General features: G+C 46.1%; 1 protein-coding gene and 1 pseudogene across 1 annotated transcript in view; both read left to right on the top strand.

The window, feature by feature from the left end:
- LOC137535541 (zinc finger protein 585A-like) overlaps positions 1 to 4,402 on the top strand; it is a 235,646-nt pseudogene extending 231,244 nt beyond the window's left edge.
- LOC137537266 (zinc finger protein 208-like) overlaps positions 1 to 24,933 on the top strand; it is a 91,626-nt gene that overhangs the window by 60,242 nt on the left and 6,451 nt on the right. Inside the window, exons 8-11 of the mRNA XM_068259352.1 lie at positions 2,476 to 3,754; positions 21,950 to 22,021; positions 22,983 to 23,101; positions 23,191 to 23,313. Coding sequence (XP_068115453.1) covers positions 2,476 to 3,754; positions 21,950 to 22,021; positions 22,983 to 23,101; positions 23,191 to 23,313 — 1,593 coding nt within the window. The remainder of the gene's footprint in view (positions 1 to 2,475; positions 3,755 to 21,949; positions 22,022 to 22,982; positions 23,102 to 23,190; positions 23,314 to 24,933) is intronic.

Genomic DNA, 24,933 nt, shown 5'->3' on the forward strand with positions numbered 1-24,933 from the left:
CCCACCAGAGAGGTGTACAGGTCCTCTTTATTCCCAGGATTGTCCACCTAGGTCCCCCATCATCTGATAAACACATAGAGACAATGTAATATGTCAGTGTGTGTGTTTCCTACAGATGTATCCAGTAACAGAAACCCACCAGAGAGATGTACAGGTCCTCTTTATTCCCAGGATTGTCCACCTAGGTCCCCCATCATCTGATAAACACATAGAGACAATGTATTCAGTCAGTGTGTGTGTTTCCTACAGATGTATCCAGTAACAGAAACCCACCAGAGAGATGTACAGGTCCTCTTTATTCCCAGGATTGTCCACCTAGATCCCCCATCATCTGATAAACACATAGAGACAATGTATTCAGTCAGTGTGTGTGTTTCCTACAGATGTATCCAGTAACAGAAACCCACCAGAGAGATGTACAGGTCCTCTTTATTCCCAGGATTGTCCACCTAGATCCCCCATCATCTGATAATCACATAGAGACAATGTATTCAGTCAGTGTGTGTGTTTCCTACAGATATATCCAGTAACAGAAACCCACCAGAGAGATGTACAGGTCCTCTTTATTCCCAGGATTGCCCACCTAGATCCCCCATCATCTGATAAACACATAGAGACAATGTATTCAGTCAGTGTGTGTGTTTCCTACAGATGTATCCAGTAACAGAAACCCACCAGAGAGCTGTACAGGTCCTCTTTATTCCCAGGATTGTCCACCTAGATCCCCCATCATCTGATAAACACATAGAGACAATGTATTCAGTCAGTGTGTGTGTTTCCTACAGATGTATCCAGTAACAGAAACCCACCAGAGAGGTGTACAGGTCCTCTTTATTCCCAGGATTGTCCACCTAGGTCCCCCATCATCTGATAAACACATAGAGACAATGTAATATGTCAGTGTGTGTGTTTCCTACAGATGTATCCAGTAACAGAAACCCACCAGAGAGATGTACAGGTCCTCTTTATTCCCAGGATTGTCCACCTAGGTCCCCCATCATCTAAAAAAACACATAGAGACAATGTATTCAGTCAGTGTGTGTGTTTCCTACAGATGTATCCAGTAACAGAAACCCACCAGAGAGATGTACAGGTCCTCTTTATTCCCAGGATTGTCCACCTAGATCCCCATCATCTGATAAACACATAGAGACAATGTATTCAGTCAGTGTGTGTGTTTCCTACAGATGTATCCAGTAACAGAAACCCACCAGAGAGATGTACAGGTCCTCTTTATTCCCAGGATTGTCCACCTAGATCCCCCATCATCTGATAATCACATAGAGACAATGTATTCAGTCAGTGTGTGTGTTTCCTACAGATGTATCCAGTAACAGAAACTCACCAGAGAGATGTACAGGTCCTCTTTATTCCCAGGATTGCCCACCTAGATCCCCCATCATCTGATAAACACATAGAGACAATGGAACTTTCTTGTAGAGGAATCCCAGTATAATCAGCCATTATGAGGATCCTCAGTGTGGCGGATTCCTTGTAGACATCTGTTGTACAGAACGATGCTGCACAATCTCACTGTTGATAATCCTCAGGTGGGAAGCTGGAAATATAAACAAATGATGGTGCAGAATGTTGTAGAATAGGAGGCGCGGTCACTGACACCCAGGAGTGAGTAAGTGACAGGGCAGCTCCGCCCACAATAGTAGTGACCACCGTGCACCAGCTTCAGCCAACTATACTGCCAATACCAATGTAGTACCACAGCCGGCTACACCGGGATAACACAATCAGATCACCAGAATATTGGGCAGAAATAAACATCTATATATAAAGCTGCAGATCCGGCCCTCAGAGTCCTTAGCATTGCATCACTTCATATCCACATTACTGTAAACTCAGCACAATGCCCACATAGTGTAAATCCACCATTATAGCAGAGATACACAGAATTGCACTCGCATGCAGCGCCTGTACAGTAACCAGTCCATGTTCTGGGACCACATCTGGCCAAGTGTCTCAGAACTGTCATTATGAGTCCGTCTCCCAGGCCCAACCAATGTACATCGCTGGACAAATCAGCTCATCAATGCCTGAGGATCATCATGATTGTAGATTTTACTGGGATTTGTATGCTGGGACTGCGTTACAATATAAGGTCAAAGTATTGTTTAGTCTGAATTATTGGGGTTACATTGGTGACTGAGACACTGGAGGGGGCTGATTACCTATATAGTGTAACTTTTATTAAGCCAAAGCTATTGGCTGCCTGTAATGAGCACAACCTTCTGCAGTTCTCTGTCAGGCTGATAACTTGTGATGGTCAGTGACATGCCAATATCTCTGAGATGGTGCAAATTGTATGCTAATTATATGCAACTGCTGCATCTGATCCATTTCTATCCTGCATAAACTTTGCATCAACTTGGAGTTATCAGCAGCTCACTGACCCTCCCTAATGATAATTGCTCCTCCCTCAGAATTCCATAACAGGAAGTGATTATGTTTCTCTATTTGCAGGGCGGAGTCCCGGCATCAGGAACCTCTCAGAGACTCGTCTCTCTGTATCCACAGACTGTACAACGGATGATGATGTCACTGGACAAGAATCTCCTGCAGATATCCTGGTGACCCCAAATATTCCCCCAGACTCCCCTCCCATAAGAAGATATGAGAAAAGACATATTGGAGAGAAACCCTATTCATGTGCTGAGTGTGGCAAATGTTTTGGCCGTAAATCACGGCTTATCACACATGAGAGAACTCACACTGGTGAGAAGCCCTATTCATGTGCTGAGTGTGGGAAATGTTTTGGGCGTAAATCACATCTTATCACACATGAGAGAACTCACACTGGTGAGAAGCCCTATTCATGTGCTGAGTGTGGGAAATGTTTTGGGCGTAAATCACATCTTATCACACATGAGAGAACTCACACTGGTGAGAAGCCCTATTCATGTCCTGAGTGTGGGAAATGTTTTCAGCAGAAATCACTTCTTGTCCTACATGAGAGATCTCACACTGGTGAGAAGCCCTATTCGTGTGCTGAATGTGGGAAATGTTTTGGGAATAAATCACTGCTTATCAGACATGAGAGTTCTCACACTGGAGAGAAGCCCTATTCATGTGCTGAGTGTGGGAAATGTTTTCTGAGAAAATCACACCTACTCAGACATGAGAGATCTCACACTGGTGAGAAGCTCTATTCATGTGCTGAGTGTGGGAAATGTTTTGGGCAGAAACCACATCTTGTCACACATGAGAGACTTCACACTGGTGAGAAGCCCTATTCATGTCCTGAGTGTGGGAAATGTTTTCGGCAGAAATCACTTCTTGCCCTACATGAGATATCTCACACTGGTGAGAAGCCCTATTCGTGTGCTGAGTGTGGGAAATGTTTTCGGCAGAAATCACTTCTTGTCACACATGAGAGATCTCATACTGGAGAGAAGCCATATACATGTGTTGAGTGTGGGAAATGTTTTGTGGAGAAATCATATCTTGTAAAACATGAGCGATATCACACTGGAGAGAAGCCCTATTCATGTGCTGAGTGTGGGAAATGTTTTGCGCATAAATCAAATCTTGTCACACATGAGAGATCTCATACTGGAGAGAAGCCCTATTCATGTGCTGAGTGTGGGAAATGTTTTGTATGGAAATCAGAGCTTGTCACACATGAGAGATCTCACACTGGTGAGAAGCCCTATTCGTGTGCTGAGTGTGGGAAATGTTTTGCGCATAAATCAAATCTTGTCACACATGAGAGATCTCATACTGGAGAGAAGCCCTTATCAGTGTAAGAAATGTTTTGGGTGTAAATCACTGCTTGCCAGACATTTATGTTGAGTGTGGGAGTGTTTGGCTATAAGAGGATCATCGGGGGTGGGCAGGTGGATGTCTGTGGATGTGTTCAGAGATGTAGGCTTTGCAGGTCTTGTGTACAGAGTTGTAGGCCAGGCACAGTATCTCTATGATAGTGAATGGAATAGGGAGTCAGTGGAGGAGTTTACAGAGGGGGTCATGAAGGGGGAATGATGGGAAGAATGGAGGAAGTCTGGCTGCTGCAGTGATGATGGATTGTAGGGTATCAGTGCGGTTCAGGGGGAGGACAGACTGGAGGGTGTTGCAGTAGACAAGGTGGGAGATGATGAGGGCAGGAATGAGTAGTTTGGCAGTGTCCGGGGTCAGGAAGGGGCAAATTGTGGCTACTGTATGTGACAGGAATATAGGAGGAATGTAAAGTATATTGCACTTTACTCTGGGACAGACGTACTTTATATACATGTATATTTTATAATTCTTCACGCTATAATTCTCCACATTAGTGGTCCTGAAGGATCTGCTTCTGGATCCTCCTTGTTTCATGATGTATGAGGCAGCTGCCATAGTGCCTATTTGTATGTAATCTGTGCTCTAATATTGGAATAAAGGTGTTTAGAGGCTGCTTGAATTTGTAAAATGTGTGAAGCCACTTCTGAGGCAGAATCCATCTCTCCTGCACTGAGATATCCCAGCAATGCGCTCCCCATCCGGCTCGACAATGACCAATGGTATGGAATTAAGCAATGGCTGTTATTTCAGTTGGCCGGTCTTGTCCACCACAGAAGGAATAGTCTTCAATTCATCAAAAGCTGTTTGATTAAAAAATCTAAGTCCTTAAAATACCGCATTCGATTTTACAGACTTTTTTTTGCTAATCCATCAAGATTTTCACAGGTGCGGTAGAAGTTCGGTAATTTACGGAAGCCCATTGACAAAAACCTTTTCATAACAGAGGAAGAGTCTCTATTGTTACATGCTGTTCTCCATGCAGAGACAGCAATAAAATAGTAATAGTAATATTGTTTGCTATACTGCCTCTGCTTGCTTTGAATCTGTCCATTAGTCTTTCTTAACATTTTATTTAGTTGCCATAGCTTAGAAGAACTTCCAGGAGACATTACACATGCCCTGCTTAGGTGATTTCCCCACTGGATCCTCTTCATCTTTAAACAGGAACCTAAAGAGGCCACAGGGGAAGCCCCTTTTGTTCCAAGATCTCTCTGCTCACTGCCTGGGGGGTAGGAAAGCAAAACCCACCAGAGAAGCCTGCGCAACATACCAACATCCAATCATCAGGCCTTGCAGGAGATGGGGCTGTTTCTATTGGCTCGCTGCTCCTGTCAATCATGGAGATATCCACACGGAAGGCATTCTAAGCTGGTTTTTGCCACCTGGGAGCTTGGACCTGATGCCGCATGCTGTAACATTAATGAATTGACATTTACTGACATTTGTTGAGGTATTTACCACACAAGTCTGTAATTTACCTCATTGCTCAGTAACCTCAGCTATTCGTGGGCTAACCACCTTGATGAATTGACATTTTCCTAAGTGCTCAGTAAAGTCAGCTGTTTTCGGCATTACCAAATGCTTGAAGAATTGAGGCCATAGCCTTGTTTGCAATTAAATTGCTTTCATTAATTGGGTATCTCTAATTGTAACAATATGAGATGCCATCTGCTCCACCCAACCATCGGGATTGTGGAGGACAGGAGACTGATGAGGTGTAGGCAGAGAGATGGGGGGACTGACTGAGGGCTGAGAATAAAGGCAGTCTGCTCCACCTGACCATCGGGATTGTGGAGGACAGGAGATTGATGAGGTGTAGGCAGAGATATGCAGGGACTGACTGAGGGCTGAGAATAAAGGCAGTCTGCTCCACCCAACCATCAGGATTGTGGATGACAGGAGGCTGATGAGGTGTAGGCAGAGAGATCTGAGGACTGACTGAGGGCTGAGAATAAAGGCAGTCTGCTCCACCTGACCATCAGGATTGTGGAGGACAGGAGACTGATGAGGTGTAGGCAGAGAGGTGCGGGGAATGACTGAGGGCTGAGAATAAAGGCAGTCTGCTCCACCTGGCCATCAGGACTGGGGAGGACAGGAGACTGGTGAGGTGTAGGCAGAGAGATGTGAGGACTGACTGAGGGCTGAGAGTAAAGGCAGGCTGCTCTACCTGACCATCGTGATTATGGAGGGCAGGAGACTGATGAGGTGTAGGCAAAGAGATGCGAGAAATTACTGAGGGCTGAGAGTAAAGACAGTCTGCTCCACCTGACCATCAGGACTGTGGAGGACAGGAGGCTGATGAGGTAAAGCAGAGAGGTGTGAGGACTGACTGAGGGCTGAGAGAAAAGACAGTCTGCTTCACCCAAACATCAGGACTGTGGAGGACAGGAGGCTGATGAGGTGTAGGCACAGAGGTGCGGGGACTGACTGAGGGCTGAGAATAAAGGCAGTCTGCTCCACCCAACCATCAGGATTGTGGAGGACAGGAGACTGATGAGGTGTAGGCAGAGAGGTGCAGGGACTGACTGAGGGCTGAGAATAAAGGCAGTCTGCTCCACCCAACCATCAGGATTGTGAAGGACAAGAGACTGATGAGGTGTAGGCAGAGAGGTGCAGGGACTGACTGAGGGCTGAGAATAAAGGCAGTCTGCTCCACCTGACCATCAGGATTGTGGAGGACAGTAGACTGATGAGATGTAGGCAGAGAGGTGCGGGGACTGACTGAGGGCTGAGAATAAAGGCAGTCTGCTCCACCCAACCATAAGGATTGTGGAGGACAGGAGACTGATGAGGTGTAGGCAGAGTGGTGTGACGACTGACTGAGGGCTGAGAATAAAGTCAGTCTGCTCCACCCGACCATCAGGATTGTGGAGGACACGAGACTGATGAGGTGTAGGCAGAGAGGTGCGGGGACTGACTGAGGGCTGAGAATAAAGGCAGTCTGCTCCTCCCGTCCATCAGGATTGTGGAGTACAGGAGACTTATGTGGTGTAGGCAGAGTGGTGTGAGGACTGACTGAGGGCTGAGAATAAAGGCAGTCTGCTCCACCCATCCATCAGCATTGTGGAGGACAGGTGGACAGACTGATGAGGTGTAGGCAGAGAGGTGTGACTGAGTGATGGAATAAAGGCAGTGATCTCCTGTTTTAGAAAGCTGGGTGTCTGAGGAGGAAGAGCTATTGTATTCTAAACGGTATCACGCTGTACCCTGAGGTAGTAACTGGATCTTCATGTAATTTAACCCCCCCCCCCCCTTTGTGTGAGGAAGTGAAGCGCCTGGTCTCAGTCTTAAGTCGGCTGAGATCCTCAAGATGCCGGCAGAATGATGTCATCCAAGCAATGGTGAAATAACATTCCTTTTCGTCTCAAGGCTGCTATTAATGGTAGAAGTATATTTGAGGATCTTCTGGGGGCAGCTGACAAACTGAAGGGCGGGAAGCTGAATTGGAGTTGAATAGTTTAGAATGTGACATGTAGGAACCTTCGGAATAATGGGAGGATAGTGTCAAAGATGGACAATATACGTCATTTAAAGCGACAAACCTGTTAATCATAAAGTGCAGTTGATGGAGCCCTTCATATGAAATGCTGTCTAGTGCAAAGTGTTCTCTACACATTTATAGGATCAGGAATAGGCAAAAAGTTACCTCCCTGGGGCAGTTCCTGGATGCATTGCATTACAATGATAACCAATCACATATTGCTGTTGGCATTCCTCCGCTCCTCTCCCGGTATAACTGGACTGCAGATAGCAGGCCTAGATGAAAGAGTATCCTTATACTACTATACTTATACTATTATATCTGGCTGACCCCATGCCTCACCGACCAATGCTCTTAATGCTCGTAACCACTCTACAACCGCCTCACGCTTATGGGCGGTCGCAGAGTGACTCCCCCAGGACCGCCTAATGCCGATTTGCAACAAAAGCAGTGGGTGGGGTTAAGCAGGGAACGAGCATGTGCTTTCATAATCATTACCTACAGAGACACAGAGTGGAGCTCCGTGATCAGCCTGCCAGCCCAGGATTGCGGCTGGCAGGCTGTTAGATAATTTTTTTCTGTTTTATAGCACTGCGATATAGCGTAGTAAATACATTTAAATAAAATAAGCGATTTTAATTTAAAAAAAACAATACATTTAAAAAATGACTTGACGGCAACAGAGAATGCTCTGTTGGTGGCAAGAAAAGGAGGCAAGATTAACTTGAGGATCCGAGATAAAAAGTTACTTATTGCATAATTGTGTTCCTTTCATATAGTTTAAAGAACACTCCTCAAGCCAAATACTTTTTTGGTTTTTTTTATACTCTTATTCCCTATAAACTAAACAAGCCTCGCCCACAGCTTCACAGTGCCTTGGCATTTTCAGACTCATGTACCCTACTTTAGGCTTATGGGAGCTCAGTCTGGGCAGGAGGAGGAGGAGGTTACTAGCCAGAGATTTCAGAGGCAGAGGGGAGGAGGGGAGGCTCAGGGCTGAGATGCTATCAGCTTGCCTGTGTACTGTGACAAGCAGAACATGGCTGCTGTCATTGTATCACAGGAAGAAATAATGATATTCTGTTGAAGCTGTTGCAGCTAGATTTGCTGTGTAAACTATCTAAACTTTAGATAAGATATATAGACAAGTTACTTGTTATACTTATGTAGAGATGTACAGAGGCGCCAGTAGGATAAAAAAAAGTCACTAAAATGTTTAAAACGTTCGGGATGCGGTGGTGGACCAGCCAACCCAAAATCAGACACAAGTACTGTCGATTACAGTCGAAAGCAATTTATTCACATACTCCTTAGCACACGTTACAACGCGTTTCACTGGCAAAATCCAGCTTCATCAGGCAATAATCAACAGGAGCATTAAACAGCACGGAGTCCAAACGGAGCTTGGCACCTCTGTGCCTCAAATTAATCCTGGATCCTCAAATTAATCTTGCCTCCTTTTCTTGCCACCAACAGAGCTTTCTGTTGGTGGCATCTGATTGTTGCTGTCAAGTCATTTTTTTAAATTTATTGTTTTTTTTTAAATTAAAATCGCTTATTTTGCCTGATGAAGCTGGATTTTGCCCGTGAAACGCGTTGCAACTTGTGCTAAGGAGTATGTGAATAAATTGCTTTCGACTGTAATCGACAGTACTTGTGTCTGATTTTGGGTTGGCTGGTCCACCACCGCATCCCGAACGTTTTAAACATTTTAGTGACTTTTTTTTATCCTACTGACGCCTCTGTACATCTCTACATATCAAGAATTCACCCTTGGTGGAAGGGTGTCATACCCTCCTTTTTTTTCCCCCTATCCGCAGAGAGCGACGTTTTAATCCTGAGTGGGGACAGGCTTGTTCTCCCCACCTGCCTTTTCAGTGGTTGCCTTGGAGGTAACCCTGGTTTGTGAGTATAATACTTACACTTTACATTATTTCACCATTTTCCAGTGCATACTACACTATATTGGGCTCTCGGTCCTTTGTTTTATACTTGTTATACTTAGTTTTTCATCTCGGATCTGCTTTAAGTTATATGGCTCTGCAGCGAGCTGTTAAAGCTGCAGGTCATTGAATTGTAAAAAATCGCCTGATCACTAGGAAGTGTAAGCCTGCGGTCCTCAAATTAAATTACTCTCCAGCTTTGGCACACACTTAGGCCTGATAATAAACTGGACCACATTACTCCTAATGCCACTTGACCCTCAGACTGATACAACTACATGGAATACACACCATTACAAATAGTAGACAAAATTAAATATCTGGTGATTGAAATCACCCCCAATATTAAGGACATCTATAATCTGAACGTTGAACCTGTAGTGTGATGAGTTAAATATAAACTTCGAGCCTGGAGCTCACTGCCCCCTCTCTCATAGGACGTTCTAGCCTAGTGAAGATGTGTATTCTGCCAAAGTTTCTTTACATGTTCAGACAAACTCCTATCAAATAGGGCTGAATGGTTTTGTGGTTTTAAACCGAAATCGCGATTCACGTGCAGAGGATCTACAGATAGTCAGTAGCTGCGGTTTTGTCAGCGCCCTCTGTGCTTGGCCGCATGGCTCCGCCTACCGCCGCACCGTCATAGAGAAGAGCCACTGATTGGCAGAAGCTGTGACTAGCAGTGCATATTTCTGATTGTTAATGAGCCAGGAAGCAGGGGGAGGGCGAGTCCAGTCTAGAGTGGCACACAGCTCCACCAATCGCTAGATAGAGGTGGTATGACGGAGGCGGTAGGTGGAGCTGTACAGAGGGCACAGCTCCGCCTACCGCCGCCGTCATATCATCTCTATCTATCAATTGGTGCCGCTGTGTGCCGCTCTGGGCTGGACTCACCCCCCCCCCCCCCTTTGCCTGGCTCATTAACAATCAGTGACTCGAGTGGATCCGCCCCCCGCTGCCCGGCTCAAGCAATCAGCAATACGCTGAGTCGCCGCACATTGTTAACTGCCCCCAGCCCACCGTCCTCACACAAGGCCCCGCCGCATACATGGGCAGTTGTGCATTGCCTGCATTAAATTACTCAATGGTTTCAGACCCCGCCACCGCTAGGCTCCGCCTCCACCCCCCTCCGCCGCCCTCATACACTCCAGTCCAGGTTATGTCATTCAGCCACCTGCCAGCAACATCACAGACCCTGACCCTGCCCTCATACACTGGCCATGCATATGTTCAATTAATATACATCATCACCCTAAAAGTATTCAAATGACATTATGTATTAAAATAAATGGTGAAAATTATGTATTAAAATAAATGGTGAAAATAAATGGTGAAAATTGTGAATCGAATCGTGCAATTCAATCTTTTCCTAAAATCGTTCAGGCCTACTATCACACCATCCAACCGCCTGTTCTCTGAACTCAAGAGGTTGCTACGTTCATTCCTAGGGGGAGCCTCCACCCCGGGTATCGCTCTCTCTAGTTTACAACTCCCGGTAGACCAGGACAGCATCGCAATACCGAAACTTAAATACTACCACTGGGCAGCAGTCCTGACTACAATCTACAGGTGGTTCCAACAATCTCAATACAACCCTGCCTCAGTCTTGGAAGCTGCCATCACAGGTTCACCACTAGCATTATCCAGTCTCCTTTTCAGAGGACCCAAAGCCTCACCCTTAATGACTATACCCATGGTCACCACCACTCAGGTCTGGAGCACCGTAGGGCAAGTCAAAACAAGGACAGTTGTCTCCATTAGGGAATAATAGAAAAAACAAAGAGTCCCTGACTGTCACTGATCACTCTATATGGGTAGACAAAGGTATCACAAGACTTATGGATATTACCGGAGGACATGAGATCATGCAGTGTGATACCTTACAAGCTCGATACCCATTACCCAACAGTATGTACTTCTGCTATCTACCACTCTAGCAAGCATTTCACCCACAGTTCAATACCCATAACCTATCCATAACCTATCTCCGAAGCCTCAACCCCATAGAAGAACTGCTGAGCTATTCAGGCCGCAGGGGAATCATCACTATATGACATACTGATAAATACAGACAGGAATGCCATCCAGAAACCTCTACTCATTTGGAGGGGAGACATCCCTGAGTTGACCAAGGAGGAGTGGGTGGAACAGTGGCGTACCTAGGGAAATTGAAATCCCCCCCCCCCCCCAAAAAAAATACATTTGATGTGAGGATTGATGGGCTGGGGCGGTGAGCGTGTTGCTGCAAATTTTGGGGGATTGGGAGTCATCAACATGTGGATGGAGCTAACCGTTATGAAACTCTGTACTCTGTACAGTGCTACAGAAGATGTCAGTGCTATATAAATACATAATAATAATAATATGGTAGGACATTAGGCTATGTCTATGGTAGGATTAGAGTGTGAGCTCCTCTGAGGACAGTCAGTGACATGACTATGGACTCTGTAAAGTGTTGCAGAAGATGTCAGTGCTATATAAATACATAATAATAATATGGTAGGACATTAGACTATGAGTATGGTAGGATTAGATTGTGAGCTCCTTTGAGGACAGTCAGTGACATGACTATGTACTCTGTACAGTGCTGCAGAAGAGGTCAGTGCTATATAAATACATAATAATAATAATATTGTAGGACATTAGGCTATGACTATGGTAGGATTAGATTGTGAGCTCCTCTGAGGACACTCAGCAGCATGACTATGTACTCTGTAATGTGCTGCAGAAGATGTCAGTGCTATATAAATACAAAATAATATTAATAATAATATGGTAGGACATTAGACTATGACTATGGTAGGGTTAGCGTGTGAGCTCCTCTGAGGACAGTCAGTGACATGACTATGTACTCTGTAAAGTGTTGCAGAAGATGTCAGTGCTATATAAATACATAATAATAATATGGTAGGACATTAGACTATGAGTATGGTAGGAATAACAACAACAACAACAACAAATAACATTTGTAAAGCGCTTTTCTCCCGTGGGACTCAAAGCGCATAAGCATGGCTCCGACCATCGTGGTACAGAGGAAGAATTTTATAAATCTGGAAATGCCAGGCTAAACAGGTGGCTTTTCAGTCTGGATTTGAATAGCTCCAGGGATGGTGCTGTCTTTACTGGGTGTGGTAGGGAGTTCCAAAGAGTAGGGGCAGCATGACAGAAGGCTCTGTCTCCAGATTTTTTGAGGTGCACTCTGGGAGTGACCAAGTTCAGATTGTGAGCTCCTTTGAGGGGAGTCAGTGACATGACTATGTACTCTGTACAGTGCTGCAGAAGATGTCAGCGCTATATAAATACATAATAATAATATGGTAGGACATTAGACTATGAGTATGGTACAATTAGATTGTGAGCTCCTTTGAGGACAGTCAGTGACATGACTATGTACTCTGTACAGTGCTGCAGGAGATGTCAGTGCTATATAAATACATAATAATAATATGGTAGGACATTACACTATGACTATGGTAAGATTAGATTGTGAGCTCCTCTGAGGACAGTCAGTGACAGGACTATGTACTCTGTAATGTGCTGCAGGAGATGTCAGTGCTATATAAATACATAATAATAATATGGTAGGACATTAGACTATGACTATGGTACGACTAGATTGTGAGCTCCTCTGAGGATAGCCAGAAAAGGGGGACATACAAAAGAGGGAGGTGCATAGGAGGAGGGGGGATGAAGAGGTAGAGGCACAAGACAGAGAGCCTGGTGGGAGAGGAGAAATGGCAGGAAGACCTCTCACCAGGACTGCAAACATCACCAGTGTTGTTTGACAGAGACAAAAGAGTTAAAAGAAGCCAATAAAATCTGAAAAGAGGAAAGGGTCATGGGGAAGACATGGGGAAGACAACAGGGTGGGAGGGAGAGCTGGGAAAAGAAATATGATTACCAGCAATCAAGCTAATCTAAATTGCCTGGAGCTTGCTTCTCTGCTCACTACAGAAGTCGCTGTCAGCACCCATTGCACTGCATTCTACAACAGCAGACTAGCCTGCATTATTGATTAATTACTCTGATCAGGATAAATAATCAATAGCCCAGGGCACGCTGGTATTACAGCAGCCAGTGCACATGGCTACAAATGCACTAATGAGATGTAGTGCACAAAATACAGAATTCTTCCATATACTCTGGTTCAGGTATTCTGGAATGACATGCATGTGGGTTGATCGCCGGGGAGTCTGCCAATTACATCAGATGGAGATCTGCTCCTATGTGAGTATCACAGTGCTGTGTATTCTCCTGGCCCCACAGAGGGGTGTGGTTTTCAGGGAATTGCGGCCCGGTCAGTGAGGACCATGGGACTGGATGAACTTTGCTGCTAGATGCCCTGAGGTTACATGAAGCATGATTCATTGTTTGTTGAGCAGTGTTGTAGCCATATGCAGCCAACCTTGCAGCACTATTTGTACACTGCATAGCTTGGACCGCTAGCTTGCATTTGTGCTGTTATGTCGGCTTCCCACACTGAGTCTGCCTAGCTGGTGTGCCTACCTGGAAGACTGAGCTTGCTTTCTGAAATTTATACAATAGCTGTTCGCACATCCTCTGCAATTCTCATCTGTTGGCCGGTGCTCCAACAAACTATCATACTGTGTAGGCTATTTCATCGGCAGACTGGCCCTGGTGCACCTCTTACTCTAATAGCAAACAGTGTGTGTGACAGCTGTGGGGGGGGGCACACTTTGGAGTCTGAGCCTTGGGTGCTGGAGGACCTTGTCTCGGCTCTGTAAATGCAGGTGTTACTCACCAAACTGATCAGCACATCTATACCATCTACCCCTAAAGCTATGCTCCTTAACAGATCTGGAGAAATACCCATTTCAGAACAGAAGACATTGCTGGCTGGACTGCTTCTATTTTATACTAGAAGGCAAATAGCCCTAAAATGCTAGAAAGCTGCTGCACCTACGCACTATCACTGAGAGTCACAGCTCTGCACACACAGATATACCTGCCTACACAGCTATATATGACAATAGAGGTTCTAGCTGCTGCAGCTACGCACTATCACTGAGAGTCACAGCTCTGCACACACAGATATACCTGCCTACACAGCTATATATGACAATAGAGGTTCTAGCTGCTGCAGCTACGCACTATCACTGAGAGTCAGAGCTCTGCACACACAGATATACCTGCCTACACAGCTGTATATGACAAGAGAGGTTCTAGCTGCTGCACCTACACACTATCACTGAGAGTCACAGCTCTGCACACACACCTATATACCTGCCTACACAGCTATATATGACAAGAGAGGTTCTAGCTGCTGCACCTACGCACTATCACTGAGAGTCAGAGCTCTGCACACACAGATATACCTGCCTACACAGCTGTATGTGACAAGGGAGGTTCTAGCTGCTGCAGCTACGCACTATCACTGAGAGTCACAGCTCTGCACACACAGATATACCTGCCTACACAGCTGTATATGACAAGGGAGGTTCTAGCTGCTGCAGCTACGCACTATCACTGAGAGTCACAGCTCTGCACACACAGATATACCTGCCTACACAGCTGTATATGACAAGAGAGGTTCTAGCTGCTGCAGCTACGCACTATCACTGAGAGTCACAGCTCTGCACACACAGCTATACCTGCCTACACAGCTATATATGACAAGAGAGGTTCTAGCTGCTGCAGCTATGCACTATCACTGAGAGTCACAGCTCTGCACACACAGATATACCTGCCTACACAGCTGTATATGACAAGAGAGGTTCTAGCTGCTGCAGCTACGCACTATCACTGAGAGTCACAGCTCTGCACACACAGATATACCTGCCTACACAGCTGTATATGACAAGAGAGGTTCTAGCTGCTGCAGCTACTCACTATCACTGAGAGTCACAGCTCTGCACACACAGATATACCTGCCTACACAGCTATATATGACAAGAGAGGTTCTAGCTGCTGCACCTACGCACTATCACTGAGAGTCACAGCTCTGCACACACAGATATACCTGCCTACACAGCTGTATATGACAAGAGAGGTTCTAGCTGCTGCACCTACGCACTATCACTGAGAGTCACAGCTCTGCACACACAGATATATCTGCCTACACAGCTATATATGACAAGAGAGGTTCTAGCTGCTGCAGCTATGCACTATCACTGAGAGTCACAGCTCTGCACACACAGCTATACCTGCCTACACAGCTGTATATGACAAGAGAGGTTCTAGCTGCTGCACCTACGCACTATCACTGAGAGTCACAGCTCTGCACACACAGATATACCTGCCTACACAGCTGTATATGACAAGAGAGGTTCTAGCTGCTGCAGCTACGCACTATCACTGAGAGTCAGAGCTCTGCACACACAGATATACCTGCCTACACAGCTGTATATGACAAGAGAGGTTCTAGCTGCTGCAGCTACGCACTATCACTGAGAGTCACAGCTCTGCACACACAGATATACCTGCCTACACAGCTATATATGACAAGAGAGGTTCTAGCTGCTGCACCTACGCACTATCACTGAGAGTCACAGCTCTGCACACACAGATATACCTGCCTACACAGCTATATATGACAAGAGAGGTTCTAGCTGCTGCAGCTACGCACTATCACTGAGAGTCACAGCTCTGCACACACAGCTATACCTGCCTACACAGCTGTATATGACAAGAGAGGTTCTAAGAAGACATTTTACAAGATATGGACCGATGGTTATCTCTATGCAATAGTGATCTGTAACCAAGTTTAATGGTATATCTGTCTTGTTAACCTCCCTGGTGTTCTAATAAGATCGCCAGGGCGGCTGCGGGAGGGTTTTTTTTAAATAAAAAAAAAAACTATTCCATGCAGCCAACTGAAAGTTGGCTGCATGTAAGCCCACTAGAGGGCGCTCCGGATCCGTAATTCTGATCGCCTCCGGCGACCAGAATAAACAAGGAAGGCCGCAATGAGCAGCCTTCCTTGTTTTGCTTACCTCGTCACCATGGCGACGAGCGGAGTGACGTCATGGACGTCCTGACGTCAGCCGCCTCCGATCCAGCCCTTAGCGTTGGCCGGAACTGTTTGTTCCAGCTATGCTGGGCTCGGGCGGCTGGGGGGACCCTCTTTCGCCGCTGCACGCGGCGGATCGCCGCGCTGCAGCGGCGATCAGGCAGCACACGCGGCTGGCAAAGTGCCGGCTGCGTGTGATGCTTTTTATTTGGGGAAAATTGGCCCAGCAGGGCCTGAGCGGCACCCTCTGGCGGTAATGGACGAGCTGAGCTCGTCCAGACCGCTCAGGAGGTTAAAGCGGAGCTGAACTCTTGCACAGGACAGAAGGGAAACAGAGAGAAATGCACCCTGGATGTAGTTAGAGAGTTTAGCCTGTCTAATCCCCTCTCATATGTGTCTAATCACACGTTGTAATCTGATCTCTCCCCCGAGTCACATGACTGCCACGGCAGGTAAGGCAGATACGCTCACATGAAAGCACAGGATGTTAACAATGTGTCGGCTTCCATGAAAGCAGGAAAGAGAAACACTGCAGATTTATTGCAGGATTTGTATCAGCTGTAACAAACCAGAGGGAGTGAAGCATACTCTTCATTGGCTGTATGCTTCACTGTGTGCTCCCTAAAGGTCACAATGGGCAATGCAGCTTTTTGGTTCTATTGCAATCCTGTTTTTAAAGGAAGCACAATGCAGCTTCCACTGTAAGCATAGCCTGAGATCAATATAGCCGCAGTATGGAAGCCTCGGCTCTTGGCTTTCAGACATCCTCCTCATCCGTCCGGAACATGTATGAGACAAAACCAATTCCGGGTACAACTCCCTGTTTGTACCTGACAAAATAAATGATTCAGATTCTGATATAATTACATCAGCCCAAGTTTAAACATGGTTTACCAGAAACATTCATAAAATAAGATGACTGACAGAAGCACAATGGTCACCAGGAGCATTTTTACAGATAAAATGGCTGACCAGCAAAAACTTCACATCTGTAATAGAGATGGCTCGAACCTCCGATTTTGGGTTTGGGAACCTTGAACGTGAACTTCAGCAAAAGTTCCAGTTCGTGCGAACCATGCGAACCGCAATAGACTTCAATGGGGAGGCGAACCGCAATAGACTTCAATGGGGAGGCGAACCGCAATAGACTTCAATGGGGAGGCGAACCTTAACAACTACAAACACTGTTTCTGGCAACAAAAGTAATGGAAAAGATGTTTCAAGGGGTCTAACACCTGGAGGGGGGCATGGCAGAGTGGGATACACACCAAAAGTCCCGGGGAAAATTACAGATTTCATGCACAGCAGGTTTATAATCCCTAAAGGGCAGAAATCACATTGCGTTCCTAAATTGGAGGCATAAAGTGCTTGAAAGCATCTTGCATGTGTGTACATGGATCAGCAGGTAGTGTAATTAGTGTACTGCTTCACACTGACACACCAAACTCACTGTGTAACACACAGCTGTTTGCATAGTGATGGCCGTGCTGGACTGGTGCGCACCACGGCGAGAGTGCAGGCGATGGCGGTTTTCAAGAGTGCAGGCGATGGCGGTTTTCAAGTCCATATGGTCGCCAGGCTGAGGTAGCTCAATGACAGAACAGCAGTGACTGTCCAGCTGATCGAATTTGGTCTGTCCACAATGAAGCAACAACCTTATTATCTTGGATGTGCCCCCTAACACACTCATATAGGTCATTGCTTCATTGTGATACGCAAGCCCCTTCACCGCGGCAAGGTAACGATCACGAAGGGGAATGGGCACATGTACATGCCTTTTGTTTTGTTGTTGCAGCTGTAGTGTATCCAGAAAAATTAGGCAGGCATGTACACGCACTAGAAAAATTATTATTCTTTTTGTTAGCGGCCTTAAAAATTCAGGAATCCACCTGGAGTCCTGGACCCTGTTGGTGGTGGCGGAGAAGGTTGTCAAGTGGCCTGCAGGCAGAGATGCTGTGTGGGGACTGACTTAGTCTTTGGGCAGGCAGTCACATGGAGTGCAGGCAGAGATGCTGTGTGGGGACTGACTTAGTCTTGGAGCAGGCAGTCACACGGCGTGCAGGCAGAGATGCTGTGTGTGGGGACTGACTTAGTCTTCAGGCAGGCAGTAGCCCTCCGGGATCCATGCCTCATTCATTTTGATAAAGGTGAGGTACTGAACACTTTTTTGACCTAGGCGACTTCTCTTCTCACTGACAATGCCTCCAACTGTGCTGAAGTTCCATTCTAGGATGCTTGAGGCAGGGCAAGCCAGAAGTTGGATGGCAAATTGTGACAGCTCTGGCCACAGGTCAAGCCTGCACACCCAGTAGTCCAGGGGTTCATCACTGCTCCGACTGTCGATGGTTCTTTCTCTACCATTGTTAAAGCTTACATCTATTTTTTAAATTACTTTTTCTGCTGTCTGTGCAGTTCCTTCAACGAGAATCTGTTATGGAGGGCAAGCCTGCCATTCATTCAACTGTGTGATAAACTTACCATGGTACTTTCTCAGTACCATGGTGACCACGGGTAACGGGCTGGGAATCAGGGTTCGATTCAGGTCCAGAGTGGGAGCCTGAGAAATGGCTACCACCACACATCCAAGGAAGGCAGCAGGCACGGCATGCAAGTCCCGATTCAGGGAGGTAGTGATGAAAAATAACAATACAGGAGGACTCTTTTTAGGCCATGCTGTATAATTATGATACGGATACACTTGAAATCCTTTAACGAGAATCTGTTATGGAGGGCAAGTCTGCCATCCATTCAAGTGAAAGGTATGCACTGACTGCCAGATATAATACAATGTGCAGTCACATATGCAGTGAAAGGTATGCACTGACTGGACTAATACAGCCTGCAGTCACACAGATGCAGTGAAAGGTATACACTGACTGTTGGTATAATACAATGTGCAGTCACACAGATGCAGTGAAAGGTATGAAATGACTGCTATATAAAACAATGTGCAGTCACACAGATGCAGTGAAAGGTATGCAGTGACTGGTATATAAAACAGTGTGCAGTCACAGATGCAGTAAAAGGTATGCAGTGACTGGTATATAAAACAGTGTGCAGTCACACAGATGCAGTGAAATGTATGCAGTGACTGGTATAATACAATGTGCAGTCACAGATGCAGTGAAAGGTATGCACTAACTGTTATATAAAACAGTGTGCAGTAACACAGATGCAGTGAAAGGTATACAGTGACTAGTATAATACAATGTGCAGTCACACAGATGCAGTGAAAGGTACTGACTGCTGGTATAATACATTGTGCAGTCACACAGATGCAGTGAAAGGTATACACTGACTGCTGGTATAATACAATGTGCAGTCACACAGATGCAGTGAAAGGTATGAAGTGACTGCTATATAAAACAGTGTGCAGTCACACAGATGCAGTGAAAGGTATGCAGTGACTGGTATATAAAAAGTGTGCAGTCACAGATGCAGTGAAAGGTATGCAGTAACTGGTATAATACAATGTGCAGTCACACAGATGCAGTGAAAGGTATGCAGTGACTGGTATATAAAAAAGTGTGCAGTCACAGAAGCAGTGAAAGGTATGCAGTGACTGGTATAATACAATGTGCAGTCGCAGATGCAGTAAAAGGGATGCACTGACTGGTATATAAAACAGTGTGCAGTCACACAGATGCAATGAAAGGTACTGACTGCTGGTATAATACAATGTGCATTCACACAGTGAAAGGTATGCACTGACTGTGCTGGGCCTTGCACAGTATAGCAATTAGCAAGGGCCAGCTGTGACAGACAGGGCTGTATATGCAGTGTCAGTGGGCCACACACACAAAAAAAAAAATCACAAGAACATTAGCTCTCAAAAGAGCTTCTTTCGTTGTGGTTTTCAGCAACAAATATCAGCAAGGAGCAAGCTAATAAGAACAGACAGCGTGAGAAAATGGCCGACGCTGCTACCTTTTATAAAGGGGGGGGGGGGGGGGGGGAAGGGGGGTCCAGGAGAGAATGCAGCCTAATTGGCTGCCATGCTGCTGACTGTGATCTAGAGGGTCAAAGTTTAGCCCAATGATGTAGTATAGGAGGCGGGTCGAACTCGCTATTTGTCCGCGTTTTGACGCGAACGGGAACCCCCATTGTTCGTGCGAACAAGTTCGCCGGCAAACCGTTCAGGTCATCTCTAATCTATAACAGATTCCACATCTCAAAAACATAAAGATAATTATTATTATCATTATTATGTATTTATATAGCACTGACATCTTCTGCAGCACTTTACAGAATACAGTCATGTCACTGACTTTCCTCAGAAGAACTCACAATCTAATCCCTACTGTAGTCATAGTGTAATGTCCTACCATATTGTTATTATATATTTATATAGCACTGACATCTTCTGCAGCACTTTACAGTGTACATAGTCATGTCACTGACTGTCCTCAGAGGAGCTCACAATCTAATCCTACCATCCATGGCCATAGTCTAATGTCCCACCATATTATTATTATGTATTTATAAAGCAATGACATCTCCTGCAGCACTTTACATAGTACATAGTCATGTCACTGACTGTCCTCAGAGGGGCTCACAATCTAATCCTACCATAGGCATAGTCTAATGTCCCACCATATTATTATTATGTATTTATATAGCAGTGACATCTTCTGCAGAACTTCACAGAGTACATAGTCATGTCACTGACTGTCCTCAGAGCAGCTCACAATCTAATCCTACCATAGTCATAGTCTAATGTCCTACCGTATTACTATTATGTATTAATATTACATCCTCTGCAGCACTGTACAGCACCACAGAAGGTGAGAGAGTTTTACATAAAATAGGTTTCCTGGTCACAACCACATTATATTACACCCGCCTGCATATCTCGCCTTCCTCTTTTTCTCCCAGGTACTCGCTGACTGCGCTCTATTCCTATGATGTACATAATAAAGGCTGCAGTTAGCTGACTGACCACAAGATGGCGACGTCAGAACCACGAGCTGGAACGCAGAAACCGGAATTGGTGAAGAAAAGGATGAAATAATTAGGAGAAACCGGAAGTAAATAATAGATTTGGGAAGTTCGGATCTTTTCAATGATCCGGATGATTCGAATCGGATCATTGAAGAGATCCGGATCTTTGATCCGAATCTCGGATCATTTTACTACCGGAAGCATTCGGGGGTGAAATGAACAGCAGGACAGGTCTGTGGACAGGAGAAGGAGAGGGGGGTGGACACACAGAGAAGGGGAGAAGATGGACAGAGGGCAGGGAGTGGACAGAGGAGGGAGGAGCAGAGAGCAGAAATGTTTGCACGTAATACCCACATGCTGAAGTCATATGCTTTACATATATTTCACCTATATGTTCATCTGTACACTTTGAAAGAAAAGGTCGCACAGTGAAAGAAAGCATTCCCAGAAGATAAGTGCAGCTGTTTAGTGCCGAGTGCAGGAGGATTATATTACGCTGCAATCACAGTGCCTGCAAAGTTACTGAGCTGTGCTGAGCCAAAAGCTTCCAATGTGATCACTGTGCAGCACTACGGAACAGCCAGCCTGTAATGGGCAGCACATTGCAGCCAGTATGTGTGCTCTACACATATCTGGCAGTGGCACCCATGTCCCCTCTCTCTTATCTACCTGCTGTCCCTGCAAGGCTGCCTCCCATCCAACAGAGCGATCTCTGCTTCCAGGACCCCGCTGCCCGCTGAGAGGGGGCGTGTCGCTCCTGGCCCCGCCCCTTTTGCGATCCGAATCGTTCATTTTGATGATTCGGATGATCGACTCATAAAATAGATTCGGATCAAAGATCCGAATCGTTCATGATCCGGACAACACTAAGATTTGCTCGGGCTGCCAACTGAGGAGGTGAGCGGAAAGTTTTTAGGTAAATGAATCAGTTATAAATAATACATATAAAGGTAAAAAGGGAGAAAATCATTGTATGAAACAAACACATGGAGAGGGGAGGATCACATAGTGGGGGAGGGGTATTGGGGAGGGGAAGAGCACATAGTGGGGGAGGGGAGGACAGTAATTGGGGTGGGGGAGGGGTGGACAGGTATTGGGGTGAGGGAGGAGCACATAGTGGGGGAGGGGAGGACAGGTATTGGGGTGGGGGAGGAGCACATAATGGGGGAGGGGAGGACATGTATTGGGATGGGGGAGGAGCACATTTGGGGGAGGGGAGGGCAGGTATTGGGGTGAGGGGAGGAGCAAATAGTGGGGGAGGGGGGAGGTATTGGGATGGGGAAGGAGCACATATGGGGGAGGGGAGGGCAGGTATTGGGGTGAGGGAGGAGCACATAGTGGAAGAGGGAGGACAGGTATTAGGGTGAGGGAGGAGCACATAGTGGGGGAGGGGAGGACAGGTATTGGGGTGGGGGAGGAGCACATAGTGGGGGAAGGGAGGCCAGGTATTGGGATGGGGGAGGGGAGGAGAGGTATTGGGGTGGGGAGGAGCACATAGTGGGGGAGGGGAGGACAGGTATTGGGGTGGGGAGGAGCACATAGCGGGGGAGGGGAGGACAGGTATTGGGGTGGGGGAGGAGCACATAGTGGGGGATGGGAGGACAGGTATTGGGTGGGGGAGGAGCACATAGTGGGGGAGGGGAGCACATAGTGGGGGAGGGGAGGTAATAGGGGTGGGAAAGTGTATAGCATAGAGGACATCCTGTACATCCCCTATCTTTCAAACTAAGCCGTATAGACAGTACCTGCTTTAATGACAGCAGACTTAGATGTGACTGGAGAGATGAGGATTCTGGGAGTGTCACATAACTGGAGAGGTGAGGAGGATTCTGGGAGTGTCACATGACCTTAGCTTCAGTCTCTCCATACAGAGTCTCCCTTCTGTGAAGTCTGGTCACCATCACGTGCCCCCACCTCACCCCCTGATATCTGAGAGACACGAGAAGCCCACAACATCCTCACTGATCTGCTGTCGGGGTGAGTTGAGCATTAGCAGGAATTATGGGACAGTATCCAGTGACAGCTAGTGATTTGTATGGTGGTGACTGTATCATTCTGTGTGTCAGGTTCCTATAAGGAGGCTCATTGTCTCATCTATTTCTCCATGGAGGAGGGGCAGTATATAGAAGGACACCAGGACCTCTACAAGGACGCCATGATGGAGAATCAGCCGACCCTCACATCACCGGGTAAGAGGAGACTTTCATTGTACAGGAGAGAGCAGTACTTGGGGTCCACCTAGATATAGCCCTCCCCCCCCCCCCCCCCCCTCATCCTCTGATAAACACAGACAATAACTCACAACAAAGAGTACACCCTTAATAGAAGGATGTGAACATTCTGCCCAAAGTGTGAATATGTTGTGTGGCCACCATTATTCTCCAGCACTGCCTCTCTTGGGCATGGAGGTCACTAGAGCGTCACAGGTCACCACTGGAATCCTCCTCCCCTCCTCCATGATGAAGCTGGGTGATGTTAGAGACCGTGCGCTCCTCCGCCTTCCATATGAGGAGGCCCCGCAGGTGCACAGTGGGGTTTAGGTCTGGAGACAGGCTTGGCAAATGCATCACTTTTGCCCTCAGTTTCTGTAGCAAGACAGTGGTCATCTAGTAGGTGTGTTTGGGTTATTATCATGCTGGAATTCTGCCCTGTGGACCAGTTCTAACCCTTTAGCAGCCAGTTTATTTAGGGGCCTGCAAGGGCTCCAGGCCAATTCATTTTAGCACATTTTTTTATTTCTTATTTGCGACTTTTCTTTGCTACTAATTAGTACTGCTGTAATGTGTATTTATGGCCACTTGTCACTAGGGGAAACCAGCACAGTCAGTTAGTATGAGTGCTTCCTATGAGAGGTCACACTGGATGACTTGTACTCAATCCTCCGGTTCCTCTTCTCTTTGATTTAGACACAACTTTTTACAAGACCAGGTCCATAAAATAAGAGAAAAGAGCGAATCATAGTACAGACTGTATAACAGAATTGTATCCAGGTGCCACCAGCCACCCCGGTATTTATTTAGAAAGTTTAGCCTCTCTAGTTCCCGCTCATTTGTGTCTAATCACAAGTGGTAATTCAATCTTTCCCCTGTGTCACATGACTGCCGTCACAGAGATGGCAGATAAGCTCATTTGAAAGCACGGGCTGTTAATATGTCTGCTTCCATGAAAGCAGGAGGTCGACACACTGCAGATTTATTGCTCATTTGTATCAGCTGTAACAAAGAAAAGTTTTTCCTTAAAGGTTATTATGTTGTTGTGTATATTATATATTATGTTTCCTACAGATGTATCCCGTAACAGAAACCCACCAGAGAGATGTACAGGTCCTCTTTATTCCCACAATTGTCCACCTAGATCCCCCATCATCTGATAAACACATAGAGACAATGTATTCAGTCAGTGTGAGTGTTTCCTACAGATGTATCCAGTAACAGAAACCCACCAGAGAGATGTACAGGTCCTCTTTGTTCCCAGGATTGTCCACCTAGATCCCCCATCATCTGATAATCACATAGAGACAATGTATTCAGCCAGTGTGTGTGTTTCCTACAGATGTATCCAGTAACAGAAACCCACCAGAGAGATGTACAGGTCCTCTTTATTCCCAGCATTGTCCACCTAGATCCCCCATCATCTGATAATCACATAGACAATGTATTCAGTCAGTGTGTGTTTCCTACAGATGTATCCAGTAACAGAAACCCACCAGAGAGATGTACAGGTCCTCTTTATTCCCGGTATTGTCCACCTAGATCCCTCATCATCTGATAATCACATAGAGACAATGTATTCAGTCAGTGTGTGTGTTT

The sequence above is a fragment of the Hyperolius riggenbachi genome, chromosome 10 (assembly GCF_040937935.1).
Source record: "Hyperolius riggenbachi isolate aHypRig1 chromosome 10, aHypRig1.pri, whole genome shotgun sequence".
Taxonomy (NCBI): domain Eukaryota; kingdom Metazoa; phylum Chordata; class Amphibia; order Anura; family Hyperoliidae; genus Hyperolius; species Hyperolius riggenbachi.